Source organism: Hyaena hyaena, unplaced genomic scaffold (genome assembly GCF_003009895.1).
Source record: "Hyaena hyaena isolate Hyena2069 unplaced genomic scaffold, ASM300989v1 scaffold_1254, whole genome shotgun sequence".
NCBI classification, from domain to species: Eukaryota; Metazoa; Chordata; class Mammalia; order Carnivora; family Hyaenidae; genus Hyaena; species Hyaena hyaena.
Window position 1 is genome coordinate 1 of NW_024081888.1, and position 19,723 is coordinate 19,723.

The 19,723-nt window shown below is 34.5% G+C and overlaps 1 protein-coding gene across 1 annotated transcript in view; it reads left to right on the plus strand.

Annotated features, from left to right (window-relative positions):
* Positions 1-10,824: 10,824 nt before the first annotated feature.
* The window catches only part of LOC120224809 (protein diaphanous homolog 2-like), a gene marked incomplete at both ends in the record, with an annotated part of 326,022 nt that continues 317,123 nt past the window's right edge, over positions 10,825-19,723 (plus strand). Inside the window, one exon of the mRNA XM_039223066.1 lies at positions 10,825-10,926. Within this exon, the coding sequence (XP_039078997.1) occupies positions 10,825-10,926 (102 nt within the window). The remainder of the gene's footprint in view (positions 10,927-19,723) is intronic.

The following is a 19,723-nucleotide window of genomic DNA, read 5'->3' on the forward strand; positions in this document are numbered from 1 at the left end:
GAGGGTAGAGGGGGATCGCCTCCCACCCTGGAGTCTCCGATCCCGGCCCGATTTTATCTTCCCCGGTTCGCACTCACGTTAGAAGGCTCTCTCAGTGGATTCTGCGTCTTTTTTCTCCCAATCTCTCAGGTTTTGTAAGGTTTCCAATGTCTTCAGATCTTTTCTGTGTGATGTATGGGCGCGAGTGCAAGTAGGGAGCTCCTTACTTCTCCGCCATCTTGCCCTCTCCTCCCCAGTACTGTATTTTCTAAAGTATCTCAATGACTCTTTTATTGGGAAGTTGAGGCAAACATATCAGATACTGCGTCTCTGCCCCATGTTCAGGTCAGTGTACTTTACATTCCATAGATGCCAAATGTTGTTTCTGCTTCGTTCAAAATCTTGTTGGTACCTTGACATGCATACTTGATGTGTCAAATGTCCAGTACATTATGGGTGCTTCATACTGATTTTCTGTTTCTTTAAGGAATAACTGCATGCTTTTTTGCTTGTTTTGGATGCAGGCATCTATAGTTAGTTCTTAGATGAAAACAGAGTAGTAAACACTTATGGATAGCCAATCATGTATGACAGTTTCTATTATAAATCTCTTTAATTGGCATGATTTTCTGGTACTATGATCAGAAATAGAAGGACTTTGTGTTTACGTGTGAACTGTCTTCCTAGATAGTGAAGTGATTTTACATTTGGATCTTTATAGGAGAGGTAGCATTCTGATGTAGCATGTTTTTGTGTGACTATATGTATATTCTGCTACTGTGCTAATTTTCATACTCTGCATAGAATTGCATCATTTCATATACCCCCAAATCATGAAGGAGAAACAGCAACTTTGGAAATTGAAGTGATTGGGTATAGCATGAGTATTCAGCCCTATACAGTTGGGAGAAACTTCCACATAGTCTTCTGAGGTAAACTGCATCAAGTGCATTGCAGTATTCTCCTTTCAAGACTTCTAAACTGTTAACACCCTTCAGACTCCAATCTTAGATAGTTGTATTGACTGTTATAGTAGTATTCAGCTTTGGAAACATCTATATAGAGTACTTAATAGTAATGCATCCTCACATTTGTTTGTGATAGTTTGTCATGGACATGATAAGGTGATATCTAATGAAAGAGTGTAGCATAAACAGGATTTTGTACACTTGTTACGTATCTTAATGGATATGAATCTACTATGTACCTGAGAATATCAGTTTTGCCACTTATTATGAGGAGATATTTTATATTGTATTGAATATGTTAATTTAAGCTACATGAAGGGAATATAGTTGTAGAAGAATATTAATAAATGTATACTATCGGTATTATGTTTAAGAATATATCACAGCTAGACATGGGCAAACACACCTCATATATTATTCAATATTCATAGTCATTCATTTTGTATATTGTCTGTTTTTTAATTCTTAAGATCAACTTTTAGGTTTAATATGATTTCTGATTTTAATTTTTGTGTAGAAAGTGGAATGTCTATGAAATGGAAGATAATTAGCATCAAAGGAATTCTGTTAGTAATTATCTTCCGTACTAAGTGTAAATCATATTAATTATTTTAGAAAGCAATAACTTACCTCTGCAAATAATCTCATGGCATTAGCAGAAGTTGACTTTTCCATGTACAAAATAGTCACAATTTTTATTAATTATAGAAATTATAAATATATCTGTGATCTCCATTAATCTCCTATAGAACTAGAACACTTTGAAGAATTTAATTGAACTTAAATTAGGAAAAGTTTAAATAGTATGTGATTTACAAACACTTATTTTTGGCTGTAGAATATAAAGGAAGGGTTGAACCCAAAGGGATTTTGCTGATAAGAGTTGTCAGAAGTTGTGACAGAGTGGTAATTGCCAGTTTGAAAGCTTAGAAGATGGAGAGAATGCCACTTCTTATTGGAAGAATAGGACCATTAGGAGAAGCTGACAACAACTAAGGGTAAGAGGTCAGAGTGACCATGAATTCTCCTTTAGGTTTGTTCAGTTCCAGTTAATGATAAGAAATCTAGGTGGGGCTGTCAAGGAGAAACAAGGAACTTGAGGGGCACCTGGGTGGCTCAGTTGGTTAAGCATCCAACTCTTTGGCTCAGGTCATGATCTCATGGCTTTGTGGGTTTGAGTCCCGCATTGGGTTCTGCCCTGGCAGTGTGGAGCCTGCTTGGGATTCTCTCTCTCACCCTCTCTCTGCCCCTCCCCCACTTGCACTGTCTCGGTCTCTCACAAAATAAATGAAAAAGTGTCTCTTAAAAAAATAAACGAGGGACTTAAAGCTGGTTACCCATGGTGAGCTGGAGCTTTTTGTTTGGCATTATTAGCACTGAGGTGTTACTGATGAGTTGATAGCTTTTTAGATGACCAGAGTTAATGTTAAGTCTAAGAATTTACAACAATTTCTTTAGGAAAAAATTCCTTACCTGGAACACATTGATGATTAAATAGGAAGGAAATTTATGAAAGCCTGCCTTTTTGGAAGACACAGTTGTAAGAGTCCAAGGTCAGGAATTTTGTTATTAGAGTGTCAATGCTTGTGTGTCCTTTTATTGACTAATATGTTTTTAAAGGTGTGGCTCTGTGGGGGCACCTGGGTGGCTCAGTTGGTTAAGCCTCTGACTTCAGCCCAGGTCATGATCTCATGGTTCGTGAGTTCAAGCCCTATGTCAAGCTCTGTGCTGACAGCTCAGAGCCTGGAGCCTGCTTCAGATTCTGTGTCTCCCTCCCTCTCTCTCTGCCCCTCCCCCACTTACACTCTGTTTCTCTCTAAAAAAATAAATAAAACATTAAAAAATTTAAAAAGATAGTGGCTCTGTTGACAGGGCTAGGAAAGCTCCCCCTTAATGCTTTAGGCCACTAATCAGCATTTTAACATACTTTAGTTGGCTCTTAGCGTCTGTTATAGGAGTTACAGAAATCTTAGGAATTTCAAACCAAAAGGAGAGAATTATAACATGTCCACCTGACAAGAAATGTTTTGGATCAAATGCAACATAAATTACTGTCAGTCACATGTTGATTATGGTTCCACTGTGTAGGCAGGGGTATATATGGCTCTTTTCAACCTGTAATCTTCATGAGGGCAGAGTCTCTAGTGGGTAACATGGTGGCAAGAAAATCACATTTTTGGCAGCCAGTATATATTAGCTGATTGGATGAATGAAACACAAAATAAGTATAAAACCGTGCCCAGCATCAAAGTTTATGCCATTTAACACAAAGAACGAGAGCAGAAAAATATGATATAAGAATATGAAATATACACACATGATTTGAGACATATGCCATAAATGAGTATTGAAAAACATATAATAAGGTAGAATAGTTAAGAGATTGAATTTTTTGACCAGGTAAAATGGGGGAGAGTTGTACTAAGATCACAGAGATTTATTTAGGAGTTTCGGGAAACATTTCTTGTTTAGATTATAAAAAAGGAAGTAAAGTATTTGTCAGCATAAGTTAAAATAATTTTATATATATATACATCTCTTATATATATATAGATATATAATTTTATATAAAATATAAATACGTATTATAATTATATACACTGTAATTATATATTTTTAAATGAATAAATAATAAAAGAAACACTGGCACCAATTCATTTATAGGGGAATGATAGAATTAATCACATGTAAATCTAACTCGGCTCTTCTACTACCAAAATGACTTAATGAGATATAAGACAAAAAAGAAAGGTTATATTTTGTCAAGAAGGAAAGGGCATTATGGTTCAATACTTTAACTTCACTAACCTTTAATTGTGCAATTAACATTTAAAGGAAATAAAGTTTTGGAAGTATTACAGAGTAATTAGAGAAATGTAAAAAGTAGTTAAAAGCCCATGGTCTGTTTAGGAAAAATTTCTTCAGATAACAGTGGCAGTCATCAGGAAGTGGATTTGTGATGTGTAAAAGATGAAGAAAAATCTGCTTATTTGGTGACATAGTTACTGCTTTTCCCTTTGTTGTTTTCTTTGTGAACTTCCACTCATTGACATTTTCTAGGATGAAACTTTCATGCTGACTGAGATTTTACCTTTTAAAAACAAATCTTGAAATACTTGAAAGAAGATGCTCAGTAGTGAGCAGTGGGATGAAGAAATGGAAGGAATTCCACTTTATCGCCTCACAGGTTGTCAGAATCTATGTTGAATTTTAAATTTATGCTTTCTAGCCTCTACTATTATGAACAGCTTTAAATTTACAGTATAGAGTGTGTCTGAACTCATCTTTGCAATTTATTTAGAGAATCCAAGTAGTGGTAGTATCACTAAGCTACCAAGAGTCAGAAGCTGTTTTAAATGTTTTAAGTTTAAAACACTTGTCCAGTCCATATCAGTTCACCTATATTTTTCTTATTCCTAGCTACTGTTTCGGGTCCCTAACTCCTTACAAAATCCCTTACATTACATGTTTTTAGGGGTCTCCAGAAATATCTTATACATCCAATGAACTAAATTTGTCAGCTACTGTTTAGCAGCTGTGAGTAATTTTCATCATTTCCTGTTTTAGACCCTCTCCTAGGGATGACTGGACTGTATATGGGGAGAGGGGAGGAATTTTCCCGTGAGGCATAGCTATCCTTTGTACTGAAGCCCGCTAGGTGCCAAGGGTATGGGGTGTTCTGTGGCAAAATGCAGAAATATATATTTCTTCCTTTCTCACCTTTTATAATATACTTGATTAGAGGTGTACCAAACTAGTGCTCATCGCTCCGCTCCCCTTTCCACAGCCCTAAGACATTTGACTGTGCTGGGAATGTGCAGGCTGGGGCTGGTGATATATCCAAGAAACACATATGCTGCGCTCAGAATCACCCCAGTCCTTTTTAAAGTGCAAGCTTTCTTCCTACATTTTAAAATGCAGATTGGCTTTCTTATTGCCTGATACACTTCAGTTGGGCAGCAAATTTCTCTCCCAGGACTCTCCTTAGTCCACCATATAAATGCACTTCCAGGTGACTCATAATAGAGTCCACTTTAGTCTCAAAATATGCCTTGAACCTAAATACGTTTTTCATTCTCTCTGTTGACATGCTTTTGATAAGTAGGTAAAGAAGAGTAGAGGCAAATGAGTACTGTCTGTCTCTTCTGTTGTCTTACCCACCTGCTGCTTCTATTCAGGAATTTATGGGCATGAAAACATTAATGTTTAATCTTACACTACATATTTGTATATAAAGTTTAATACGTATGTAAAAACAGTTATCTTTAGGGATTGGCTATGATGGACATTTACAACATGGGATTTTAGAAGAAGGTAATTCCTTAAACAATAAATAGTATATTGGTAGTCTATGTATTATACACATGAGAGAGAGTTTTATTCCAAATCATACTTATAAATAGAACCTACTAAGCACTGACAGTTATATAAGTTTTCAACTCAGCAATAAAACTGCATCCAGAATCAGAATACATCTAAGCCCACTAAATGTGTTAAATATTTCATATAGCTGAACAGAAAAAGAAAAGAGATGTCACCTACTGTGGAGCCTGCATTCTGAAAATGAGTTAACAGGTTAATTATAGCTAGAAGAAAAACCAAATAATGTTTCACATTCTGAGCTAAAATTTTATTTTAGACTTGATTCATTCTAGTGTACTTATTGTCATAGTTAAAATTGATATGGAAAGTTTGAAGGATGCAGAATTGATATATTTAATAATTTTAATACTGTTCTTAATATTTCTAGTTTAGTTGCCTGGTCATGGAAATTATGGAAGTTCCCAAACTGATTTTTTTGTTTCTCATAATAACATACTTTATGAAAAATCCCATTAACAGAAAAAAAGATAAAAACAATAGAGTAATTTACATGCATTGAAAATATTCTCGAAAAATGCCTTAGTATTTACTTACCTTTTCATTTCATAAAGAAACATATTAATGAGTCAAAATAATTGATCTTAATTTCATTTGTCTATGTATATGTTGTTATATCAATATTGGTATTTCTTTTAAGTGAAAAAGTATAATATTTTAAAGTTGGTCTTATCAGTTATTCAATGGATGCCGTTATAGGCCTAAAGTCTTTTTTAAGACAAATCAATTTTATTATATTTATAATATATATATATCAATTTGTATCAATTTTATTATAGTGATATTAATATAAAATATATCCTCCAACTTTGGGTAGTTATTTGCACACAGTGATCTCTCCTAATATAATTACTATTTTTGGTAAAAATAGTCTGTTTTTCTGATATTTGTATTTCTAACACCTAATAGATTCCATGCATAGCAAGTTCTTTACAAATTTGAATAAACTAATATATCTCTGTCTAACAGCATATCACATACAGATACCTTCAGTATTATACTTCTTTTTTTTTTTTTTTTTTACAAATAGTTTATTAAGTTGGTTTCCATCTAACACCCAGTGCTCATCCCCACAAGTGCCCCCCTCCATGCCCATCACCCCCCCCCCCCACACCCATGAATCCTCAGTTTGTTCTCAGCATTCAAGAGTCTCTCATGGTTTGCCTCTCTCCCTTTCCCCCACCATTTCTCCCCTTCTTCTCCCCCATGGTCCTCCGTTAAGTTCCTCCTAATCCTCCTATACGTGCAAACATATATTTGTCCTTTTCTGTATAGGCCTAAAGTTTAATGGAAATACAAAATTAACTAGAAAGAAAGAAAATATAAGCAGACAGAACAAAAGAGAACTTACAGTGGGGCATGATACAGTTTTTTTCCCATGGGATTTATGCTATATGTTGCCCAGTATATTTTTTAATATGTATTTGTATTTATTAAGGAATATTGATCTGAGGTAGTTGTCTTGTGTCTTAGACCAATTTTAGTATGAGTGCAATGATGGCTTCATAGAATGAGTTAGGAAGTGTTCCCCATTCTTAATGTTTTTGAAGAGATTGAAAAGGATTGGCATTAATTCTTATTTATATATTTTGTGGAATTCACCAGTGAACCTATCAGGCCCTTAGCTTTTCTTTGTTGGGAAGTTTTGATTACTTACACAGTGTCCTTGTAACAGGTCTACTCAGATTTTCAGGTTTTTTTTTTTTTTTTAACTCAGTTTTGGTAGTTTGTATGTTTCAAGGAATTTGTCAATTTCTTCTAGGTTGGCAAGTTTGTTGGCATAAACTTATTCATAGCAGCCTATTAGAATCTTTTTTATTTTTATATAAAATCAGTAATAATGTCTCAACTATTATTTCTGATTTTAGTTATTAGAGTCTTCTGTCTTTTTATTCTTAGTCTAATGATTTGTCAGTTTTGGAATTAACTTTTATTTTCATTAATTTTACTCTATTGGTTTTTCAGTTCTCTAATTAATTACATGTTTACCTCTTTTAATTTTTGTATTTCCTTCTACTGATTGCTTTGGCTTAAGGGTGCTTTCCTCTAGCCCCTTAAGGTGTACAGTCAGGTTATTGATTTGAAATATTTCTTCTTTTTTAAATGTAGATGCGCATTGCTATAATTTTCCTCTTAGCATGGTTTTTGCTGAATTCTGTAAGTTTTAGCATGTTTTCATTTTCATTAATATCAAGATATTTTCTAATTTCCTTGGCAATTTCTTCCATGGCCCATTGATTATTTGCTTATTCTGAATTATTTGTGAATTTTCCACTTTTCCTTCTGTTATTTATTTCTAATGACATTTCCATTGTGATCATAAATGTAATTTCTCATGATTTAAGTCTACCAAAATTTATTAGGACTTGTTTTGTGATCTGATATGTGAAATATCATGGAGAATGTTCCATGTGCACTTTAAGAGAAGGTACATTCTACTGTTAAGAGGAATGCTCTGTATAAATTAGGTCTAATCAGATTGCAGTGTTGTCCAAATCCTTACTATTCTTCTGTATTCCTGTTATATCCATTATTGATAATTCAGTATTAAATATCCCACCTATTATTTTAGAATTGCCTTTTTCTCTCAATTCTGTCAATTTTTATTTAATATATAGATTTTTTATTTTGGAGCTCTGCTTTTAGGTGAACATGTACTATAATAATTATATCTTCTTGATGGGTAACATTTTATCAATATAGAATATCCTTCTTTGTCTCTTGTTATTTTTTTTTAATTTAGGTCTATTTTGTCTGACAATAATATAGTCACCACAGTTTGGTTGTGTGTGTGTGCGTGGTTACTATTTACATGGAATATACTTTTCTATTCTTTTGCTTTCAACGTCTTGTGTCTTTTTACCTAAAACTGAGTATCATGTAGGTTGCATATAGATATGTTTGTTTTTAAATCCAATCTTCCAAACTTTTCCCTTTAAGAGATTTTAATTCATTTACATTTAAAGGAAGAGCTTAGTTCTGCCATTAAGCTGTTTTCTGTATCACATGTTTTTTTATTCCTTAATTTCTCTATTATTATCTATTTTTGTTGCCTAGCATTTTGATTCCTATCATTATATTTGTGTGATTTTCTGTCATTATGAGTTCGTTTAGTGATTATAATTGATATCTTAACCCAGTTTTAATAATACAAAATTACTTTTAAAACCATACATTGTTCCTAAACATATTTATCTCTTTTATATTGTTTTTGTCACAAATTACATGGTTATGTATTATATTATCATTAACATTTATTTATAATTATTGTGTCATGCATTTGCCTTTTGACCCATATAGAAGCAAAAGAGTTATAAACCAAAAGTACAATAACATGGTTTTTTTATGTTTACCTATGTAATTACCTTTATAATTGCTTATTTCTTAGGTCTTTGAGTTACTGTTTAGTGTCCTTTTATTTCTTCCTGTAGTATTTCCATTAGTATTACTTACAGAACAGGTTTGCTAGCAATAAATTATATTTGTTGTTGTTATTGTTGTTAATTTTAGAATGTCTTAGTTTCCCATCATTGTTTTAAAGAGGATAGTTTTACTGAATACAGAATTCTTGTTTGATGGCTTTTTAGTTCAGGGCCTAAAATATGTTATCCCACTACCTTTTGGCTTCCATTGAAGAAATCAGATATTAATCTCATTGTGGATTCCTTAAATGTGACAATTCACTTCCCTCCTGCTGTTTTAAAATCACTCCTTTTTTTTGTTTTGCTTTTGTTTTTGTTTTTGTTTTTTTGCTGGTTTGATCCAAAGTGCCTCACTGTGGACTTCTTTGAAGTCCTGATCAGAGCTGATAAATTTGTTCATAGTTTCATTTAGGTCATTGAATATATTTAAATTAGTTGATTTAATGTTTTTGACTACTAATTCCAAAATTGAGCTTCTTCAGGGATTGTTTCTGTCATATTCTTTTATTTTTCCTGTTTATCATATGTTTCCCTAATTTTTGCATGCTTTGTCATTTTTCTGGTGTTGTTGAGAACTAGACTTTTGAGTATATTATAACTCTTGGAACTTGATTTTTCTACTTCGCATAGACCGCTAATATTCCTTTGCTGAGTGCTGTAACTATCTATTTGTAATCTCTCTAAACAATTGCTGCAAGCTATATATGCCTTGGGTGTGGTTACTGGATTTTGGGTTTTATCATCTCTGCTGTCAGCCAGTGATCTGACAAAGATTTCCTTAAAATGTCTGGTTCCAAAAATCAGGGGAACTGTTTCCGTCTATTTTTTTTTTAAAGTTTAATGTTTTATTTATTTCTGAGAGAGAGAGAGACACCGGGAGCAGGGGAGGGTCAGAGAGAGAGGGAGGCACAGAATTGGAAACAGGCTCCAGGCTCTGAGTTGGCTGTCAGCACAGAGCCTGATGCCGGGCTCGAACCCACGAACCGTGAGATCATGACCTGAGCCGAAGTCAGTCGCTTAACCGGCTGAGCCACCCAGATGCCCCCTGTTTCCGCCTATTTAAGTCTTCTGATAGATACCATCTGGGGAAGCTACTGCAAACCAAGAGGGTTGAAATTAAGGCCAACACCTACACAGGTCCCTCAGGGAACTGCCAAACCAACCAAAATGTACATCCTCAAATTTTGGACAAGATCCCTAGTGCCCACCCTGACATGAGCCAGCCCCTCAAGGACTCAGGCACTATCTTCATGGTGGTGCTGAGGAATGGGATTTGAGAGCTGTTTTGTGCATATCATTCTCTTACCAGAGAACACCAGTGTGTCCCTTCAACAAACATGTCCCTTGTTGTAAGCATCCAGTCAGGTTTCAGTGTTTTGAAATAGTTTGTTTAAATTGCTCTTTCTAGCTCACTGATTGATTTGGTGGTGGGACCAATCCCTGGAACTTATGTTTCTTCCATTTTGTGTCAACCCTACTTTGTTAAATCTTATTTTCCTGCTTTTCTTCTTTGCATGTGCCTTTTGAAATCCTATATAAGTCCCCAAAATGTTGGCTGCATGCTAATGTAAAGATAATTAGAATTGTACCATAGGTCAAGATAAACTAGGTCAAGAAGAATTAATCAACTTTGATTCTCTCAGGCATCAAACTTGAACAGGTATCAGACTTCACTTTTGCTTGATTCTCCATTAAAGTGGGAATGCATTGTGTATTTAAACACTGATGTAGATAGTGGGAAATTTTTTTTTTTACAGTCTTGGTGTGCTTTATAACATTAAAGATTATTCAAAAACTTGCCAATTATGAAGAGTACAGTTGACTTTTGTTATTATTACACATGCATTAATTCTACATAGTATTTTTCTGTTTTCTATATGAATTAGCTAATAGAAAATAAAGTGTAAAAATTATGCTAGGTATTTAAGGCACAGTAAGTTAGTCAGTTTTTCAATATCATTTCTTTCCATTTGATCTAGCAAAAGAAATTTTCTTTCCTAATCACTTTTAGAGTTATTAATGCATGTTTCCTAGTCTTAATAATATTAAGTTTTTATACTTTTATTTTGTTTTAGAACCTTGTAAAACATCTTCCTGAGCAGAAAGTACTCTGTGAATTGGCACAGCTGAAGAATGAATATCATGATCTCTGTGAGCCTGAACAATTTGGAGTTGTGGTATGTATCTAGCATAAGAACACACAAACTCAACTGGGGTATAATACTTGTCAGAAATAATGAAAAGGACAATTTAATTGTTGATTTGTTTTCAAACTATACAACTACATAATTTGCTGTCAGAAAAAAATATTTAACTATTATTATTTGTCATGGTATTGAAAAATAAAGAAATTTATATTTCTATTTTACAGAATACCTCAAGATATCTCATGGGAGCTCTTCCATACTAGTCCTGATATTTAATTCTATTAATATATGAAAAGTGGTATATATTACTGTATTGGCTATTTTTTTCTTTTATTTAGACCTTGATTTTAGAGTTTGACACCCCCCCCCCAAATTTAGGCTAAATAAAAGAGTAGTAACTAGATAAACAACAATATTCTAAAATCTTTTTTGTGGTATGTATTGTGTCAGTGAAAGCACAAGAATTTTCAAATTTCCTCTAGGGTGTCATTAATTAATTGAAAGCATTAAATATACTGTTTTGATTGGGAAGAAAAACCTCATTAAAACATTGTGTTTTAGTATGATTAAATCATTATTGGAATGAGTTGTTTCCTCACCCCCTCTTCATTTTAAGGGGTATAAAGGATGACTAGATATAAATTATGTATTAAAGAATATAGTTACATGTTTTAGGCATTCCTCAAACCTGCTACGGAAATAATGGGCAAAACAAAAATGGGAAAGAGGAGATGGTGATTTATTTAATTTCTTGGAGATAAAGCTATTTTAAACTTACGTATTCAATACAAATTTGTTTACTGTATGGATAAGCAGCTGTATTATGCCGGTACACATTACCCTGGCTTCCTGACAATTTCACATCTGAATACTAAGACTCAAAATTAACATTGGAACTAGTAGTCAAATACTGTGCTCCATCAAATACTTTATTACATTTTTAATAGTAATATATTTTAATTGATCTGATTTTGTACTTTGCAGTTTAAAAATCCTGGTAAAAGTCAAATGTGATAGATGGGGCAGAGAGCATTCCTTTTGAACATGTGCAATAAATTCTTGCCCACATTTAGAGCTTATTAATCTTCAGATATGGCATTGCATATGCTGTTGTGTGAAGATTCTGTCAAATCCTTGAAAATAAAATGAGGAGTGTATATTTAGGATGAGATAGAGCTAATGTAAAGTACCTGAGGAAGATATTTTTCTCTTTATTGAATTAGGCAAATTATTCAGTTGAACTGGCTAGATATTATTTATTAAATTGCATTGCTTTAGTGCAATATTAAATAATAAAATTTTCTAGACCAAAGTCCACATTTGAAACCTAAGCAACTTGAATTCATATTATAATTGAAGCAAGGCTATATACTATCTGAGAATACAGCTGTGTCATGATGGTTATGAGCTTTACAGTAGGTACACTACACAGTTTCTCTAAAGCCGTTTTTTTTTTTTTTTTCTGAATGCAGCTTATCTTGGAAGATGTATTAGTTTTCCAAGCAAGTCCTTCAAGAGGAATATCCTTGGTGCCGCACTGAGGAAATTAAGTTTGGGGGCATAAAAAGCAATATACCTTCAGAACTAAAAGCAAAATAGAAAATGGGAGAGATTTCTTGTTTATGCACATAACCATAAATAATTCCGGGGCTGTGTACATGAAGTCACCTGGTCCTCATATTTAACTCTCCCCATCCCTAGTTACATGTCTGTAAGGGGGGAAAAAAAGGTCAAGGACATTTCAAAGTAATTTATGCTATGTAAATTACCCAAGGTAGTATCTATCAGGATTTGCCAAATAAAGTTTAGATAATCTCTCTTTTGGAAAATATTTTTTTTTTACAAATAGTTTATTATCAGGTTGGTTTCCATATAACACCCAGTGCTCATCCCCACAAGTGCCCTCCTCCATGCTCATCCCCCCCTCCCCCCTACATCCATAAGTTCTCAGTTTTTGTCAGCATTCAAGAGTCTCTCATGGTTTGCCTCTCTCCTTTTCCCCTACCATTTCCCCCCTTCTTCTCCCCCTTGTTACTTAGTTAAGTTCCTCCTAATCCTCCTATACGTGCAAACCTATGATATTTGTCCTTCTCTGCCTGACTTATTTCACTCAGCATAACACCCTCAAGCTCCATCCATGTTGCTACACATGGCCAGATTTCATTGTTTCTCATTGCCATGTAGTATTCCATGGTATAGATAAACCACATCTTCTTGATCCATTCATCCGTTGATGGACACTTAGGACCTTTCCATGTTTTGGCTATTGTCGAGAGTGCTGCTATGAACATTGGGGTCCATGTGCTCCTATGCCTCAGCATTTCTATATCCCTTGGGGTAAATTCCTAGCAGTGCTATTGCTGGGTCATAGGGGAGTTCTATTGTTATTTTTTTGAGGAAACTCCACACTGTTTTCCAGAGGGGCTGTACCAGTTTACATTCCCACCAGCAGTGTAGGAGGGTGCCCGTTTCTCCATATCCTCGCCAGCATCTCGTGTTCTCTGATTTGCTCATTTTAGCCACTCTGACTGGTGTGAAGTGGTATCTCAGTGTCGTTTTGATTTGTATTACTTTTGGAAAATATTTTTGAAATAATGATAGGCCTTAGTCTTTTAAGCACCAGCTACTATTGTTGCCATTATTATTTATAGAAACTGGATGTACTGGGGTGCTAGAATAATATCTTATATACGATAGACAGTAAATGTTTATCAAATTGAATTATACGACAATTATTAAACTCAAATATGATCCTGAAATTAAAAAGAGCATATTTTAGGTTCATAAAAGCAAAAATTATGTTAAAGCATATTTCTCCAAGTCAAAGCTAAAATTAAGTTAACTTCTGTACGAATACACCCAAATACGTTTTACCCTCATATTATATTGACAGCCTAACTTAGGAAAACTTCACAAGTGGAGAATCATCTGCACTAATGGGAGAGGCTCCAAACTGGTTGCCTTGCTTCTGCTAATTCCCCCGTCAATACAATTAGTGTAGTCTACTTAAAATCTATATCCGACATGTGATTTCTGTGTCCAAAACCTTCAGTGTCTCCCAGAATTTGCAGAATAAAATCTGAGCTCCCTAGTATTCTCATTCTGCTCATAACTCTGTGTCTTTATATCCTCTTCTCTTTGGTGAACTGGGGAAATTAGTGTCTTATGACATTTTAGCTTTTACCTGAGCGGGACTCTCACTGCCATCTCAGCGGTTATTTTACTTGTTCCTATTCAGTGGCCTTTCATTTTTCCATGGCGGCTATATCATAACTTACCTGCTCTTCTCAAGTCTTCTAACCTCCCCCCTGCTTTCTTTTCACTTACCAACAGTCTAACCTTTCACACACCAGAGGAAAAGGAAAGAAAGCACTTAGGCTTCAGAACCTCCTATATCTCTTTTACCTACAAAGCCATCTCTAGCCATATCTTTTATTAACCTATTCTCTGTTAAACTTCAGAAAAAGGGATACCTTATTACATGACTAATATTGTTGTTGCTGCTATTATTATTTATAGAAACAAAACACATTAAGGAGTTGCTGTATCTGATACTATGTTAAGCATTTTTACATGCACTATTTTATGTATTATCCTTATGTATCTGTGAAGTTATCACTTTTATTTGCTCCATATTATGAATGAGGAAACATAGGCTAAGAAAGGCTAGGGACCTTGTCCCAAGGTTACATACTAAGTAGTAGATGCAGAATTCAAACCCAGGCAGTCTGATATAGACAGTGCTTTTATTCATTTTTTATTTTAATTTTTTTCATATAGATATATTTGCATTTTAGTTAAAATACAGTGCAATATTAGTCTCAGGAGTATAATTCAGTGATTCCTTACTTACTTACAACACCCTATGCTCATCCCATCAAGTGCCCTCCTTACTACCCATCTAGTCCATCTCCAACCCACCTCACTCACATCAACCCTCAGTTTGTTCCATATCATAAGAGTCTCTTGTGGTTTGTTTCCTTCTCTTTTCTCCCCCCACCCACTTTCCATATGTGCATTTGTTTTGTTTCTAAAATTCCACATGAGTGAAATCATATGGTATTTGTCTTTCTCTGACTTATTTTGCTTAGCATAATACATTCTAGCTCCATCCACATCCTTACAAATGGCAAGATTTCATTCATTTTGATGGGTGAACAATATTCCATTGTATATATTTTATTAAAGAGTAGTTGACATACAATATTGTAATAGTTTCAGGTATACAAGATAGTGACTCAATATTTCCATAAGTTACAAAGTGGTCACTGCAATAAGTCTAGTTACCATCTGCCACTATGCAAAAATTGTTACAATATTATTGACTATATTCCTTATGCTGTACATTATTTCCCTATGTCTTATTTATTTCATAACTGGAAGATTGTACCTCTTAATCCCCTTCAGCTATTTCATCCATCCTTCCACCCCCCTCCCTTCCCATCTGGCAAGTACCAGTTTGTATTCTATATGTTTGAGTCTGTTACTGTTTTGTTTGTTTGTTCCTGGCTTTGTTTTTGTTTTTGTTTTTTAGAATCCATGTATAGGTGAAATCATATGGATTTGCCTTTCTTTGACTTATTTCATTTTGTATAATACCCTTAAGGTCCATCCATGTTGTTGCAAATGACAGGATTTCAGAGTAATATTACATTATTTACATAACGCATACATATACCACCACACCTTTATCTATTAATGTATTGATAGACATTTAGGTTCCTTCCATATCCTGGATATTATAAATAGTGCTGATAAACATAGGGATGCATATCTTTTCAAATTTGTGTTTTTGTTTTCTCCTGATAAAGAGTGTTTTTAACTGCTATACTGTTCCATTGTGTATATGTCAGAGAGAGAGAGAGAGAGATGCTCTACTACATGCTAATTTACTTGTCTGTGTTTTGAGCATTATTGTCTTTTGCCTGCTTTATACTTCTGTTATTTTATTGTGTCTTCAGTTTGTCATTCCAGAATTTGACTTCTCTTCAGAAAAATAGAAAATTTAAGTCCCTTATTGCCTAAAACTGAATATATTGATAGCTGGATAGATGAATGAGTGAAATCATTTTTTGACCATGAGGTCCCTGATAGCTGCTGCTCTCTCTCCATTTCCTATCATCTGTTTTTTCCAAAGATTAGTTTCATTTTTCTATTTCCTTACCTCTCACGCACTATTCAACAAACAACAATCAGAATTCTGTCTTGAACAATGCACTGAAAATTACCTGAGAGGTCATTAATTACCTCTTAATTGCATCTAAGATATACATCAATCTACTTTCCGTCTGTGCCATTACTACCTTAGCCCCAAGCCAGCATCATCATTCTCTTTAACAATTATGGTATACTTCTAGCTTCTTTTCCCCACTCATGCTTTTGTCTTTCTCCAAGTTAATCTTAGTGCAGCCCTCAAAGGTGGCATTTCTAGAGTTTTTCATATTGCATCTTATAATTTATATGATTAAAGCATCACTACTGTTGTATGGCACTAAAGCTACAATATAAACTCCTCACCAGGATTTACTACCTCTCCCACTTTTATCTCCTGTTGCTTGGCTTCATGCTCATGTTCCCTCAACCACACTGCATTTTATCTTTCACTTTTTTGAATCTACCATGCTTTCCTGCCTCTGGCAGGACATTACACTTGCTGCTGCTTCTTATGCTTGCTTGCCAACTGCCTCTCTCCTGCTTATTCTTCCACGCTCAGCTTAAAGTTCATTTTCCCGGTGATGCCTTCACTTACTTAACCTATCAGTCAGAATTAGGTCTCCCTATTAAAATCCCTCAGAGCGCTTTTTTCCCCTCTCCTTCCTAGAAGTTATCATGGTTCTTAGTTATTTGTGAGGTTGTTTATTCAATGTGTGTAAATCCCTGCTAGATTGCAACTTTTTCAAGTGCATATATCATGCTGATTTTATTCACATAGTATACATTTAACATATATATGCTGAATGTATTAACCATGCAAAATGAAGTAGGCTCTTTTTAGTCCTGATTCTGTATCCATGTGGTACTTGATAACATTGAAGGATTTAACCTTATTTAAAATGTTTCTTTATTTGCTATCTCTAACAATACTCTTTCCTAATTTCATTCCTATGACCGTTGCCAGTACTCTGTAGAGTTTCTATTATCATATAATTTCTTGGATGATAAAAGCAAATCTCATCTGTTAAGAATAATCATATGCCAGAAGTGAGATCATTCCTATAAGATTTATTAAAATCATCATCATCAAACAGAAAATAATCAAATTGGCAAACCTGGAGAAAAACCTGGCTTTGACTTCTTGAAAGAAATAAACTCATCTGAGACAGTAACTGGGCTGCTAAGCTTTCTCTAAACTTTTTGGGTCTGTTTAGCAGCCACATCTTTGGGCTTGCTTGTATTCACATTCAATAAGCTAAGAAGAAACAAAAGGGGAAACAGAAAAAAAGAAACAAATAATCAAACTCAGGGACCTTTCCTCTGTTTAGAGGCAGACCACCTGGTAAGAGGGATGTGCTAGTTCCCACACCTTCTATGATCGATAATTCTTTTCTTTACTGGGAGTAGATTGTCTGCATAGCTTCCCACTGACTTGTCCTCCAACCTGCCTCCCACAGAATTGAATTTGGTACAACGTTGTAATTATGTGCTGTACTTTTACTGGGGGAAAAACACAGATTTTTGAAAGCTTTGACAGTTAGAACCCCAGCAGGAGCTTTTTTAGATTCTTTAGAAAGTGTTTGCAGCTCAGCTGTTCTCAAACCTCAGAGCTGTGGAAATTGCCACTTGTCTTGCACTGAGGATGGAGGCCCATACTGTGTGTATCTATTAAACTAACACATCTTCTGGGGGGAGGGGGGAAGACAATAATTAGTTCTTTTAGTGATCACTACTTTGTTTTCCTGGGTTCAAAATCACCCATATTTTGTCAATTAAAAACATTCCAAAGCTGTTCTCTAACAAAAATGTTGGATAGCCGTGTGCATAAAAATATTTATAAGAAAAGCACAGAATATGTGATGTTGCTGGCAGCACATTTATTTTTTTTCTCTGTGTACACAAATACATAAAGGCACAAGGAGTGTGCTTCCAACCTATAGTTGGAAGTACAGCTATGAACTCAGTGTGCTTTTTAATTTTTTAAAGCCTCATAAGAACTTATGAGCTCTATTGAAACTAGCTTAAACAGGTGAAAAGGAAATTTTTGAAAGCATTTTTTTTCCCTCTCCCACATATCATCAAAGGCAATTAGTTTGGATGGAAAAGTGTAGCTCTTCTGTTCCATTAATATTAAGCCATTATTCAGGTTTGCATATTCATTGGAAAAACATTTTTATTTCATCTGCTTTCATTCAGTGTTCACTGATTTGATATGTAATGCCCTGGTTGTTTCTATTTTCATTCTTTTTGTAAATAGATAAATATTAGCTCTTACTTCTTGATGTGTGCCAATTTTATTGGAGGAAAAAGCTGATTTAATAACTTTGAGATCAAGTAAAAGAATACTTGGCACAACTCATTCTCAAATCCATGTATTCATATTCTTGTTCATTTCATTAACTTCTCATAATAGTTCATTTTGTGGCAGGATTGCTTACTTACATCAGCTTTCGCAATAAAATAAAGTTAAATAAAACTACTTGAATACTGAACATTCAGGTTAGGTCTATGGATGTCAATTTTGCTATTGATTACTTTTCATTAAATTTTAAAAATAAAAAATTAACTCCTTTCCCCCCTCTGTATATCAGTAATCTCTAATACAACAGCATAGTGCAACAGTCATTTTGATGGCCATTCTTAGTCTCAAACAGTTGTTTTCAGAAGGATGGTTTGAAATTTTCTCAAACTCTTGAGTTTACAGTGTTTTTTAGGGGCTGACATCGTTACTATGTTTTGTTTCAGACTAAAGACAAGTAGATGTTTGTTGGTGCATAATTTCCACCTAACACTATCTTGGGTAAAGTATTCTCTATCAGTGTAACATTACTTTTTGATAGAGAGGCAGGTTTTTTTAATTTTTTATTTGACGTATAGTTAACATATTAGTTTCAGGTGTGTGACATAGTGATTTCACAGCTCTTTTGTATTATGCAATTTTGCATTTTTCCAAAGCCTCATGTTATAGACTACCTTATCTCTCCTAACGTCTAATAGAGAAACACGTGCCATTGGCTCCATATAGTAGGTGCCCTTGTATTTATTATTTTGCCCAGTCCAGGTATGAGGCATACTGCAGAAAGTACAGTAATAAGCAGGAAACATCCTGCCCTTGAAGACATTCCTGGCTAAAAAAGGATAAGAAAAGTACTTCATAGAGAATCACAGATGTCCTTGTTGTATTTCCATAATTTGAGGCAGAGAAGTGAGTGAATCTGTATTTCACAACTTTTATAAGCAGTTCTGCCTGCTGTTTAACTTAATCTACACTTTTTAATTTGACTTCATTATTATAACCTTTATTATAGTTACTGATATAAGTTATTCTGTCTATTCAGTGCGTGGTGAGTCCTAATAGTATTTAACTATTTGTGAAAAGCACCTTGTAACAAAGGGAATTTGTTACAAATATATCTGTTAATTCTAATGAATTCTTAATATTACTTTTTTTTTTTTATTTCTAGGAGAGAGAGAGAGACAGCGTGAGCAGGGGAGGGTCAGAGAGAGAGGGAGATACAGACTCTGAAACAGGCTCCAGGCTCTGAGCAGGCAGTCAGCACAGAGCCCGACGCGGGGCTCGAACCCACGAACCGCGAGATCATGACCTAAGCGAAAGTCGGACGCTTAACCGACTAAGCCACCCAGGCGCCTCTTAATATTACATTTTGAAGAG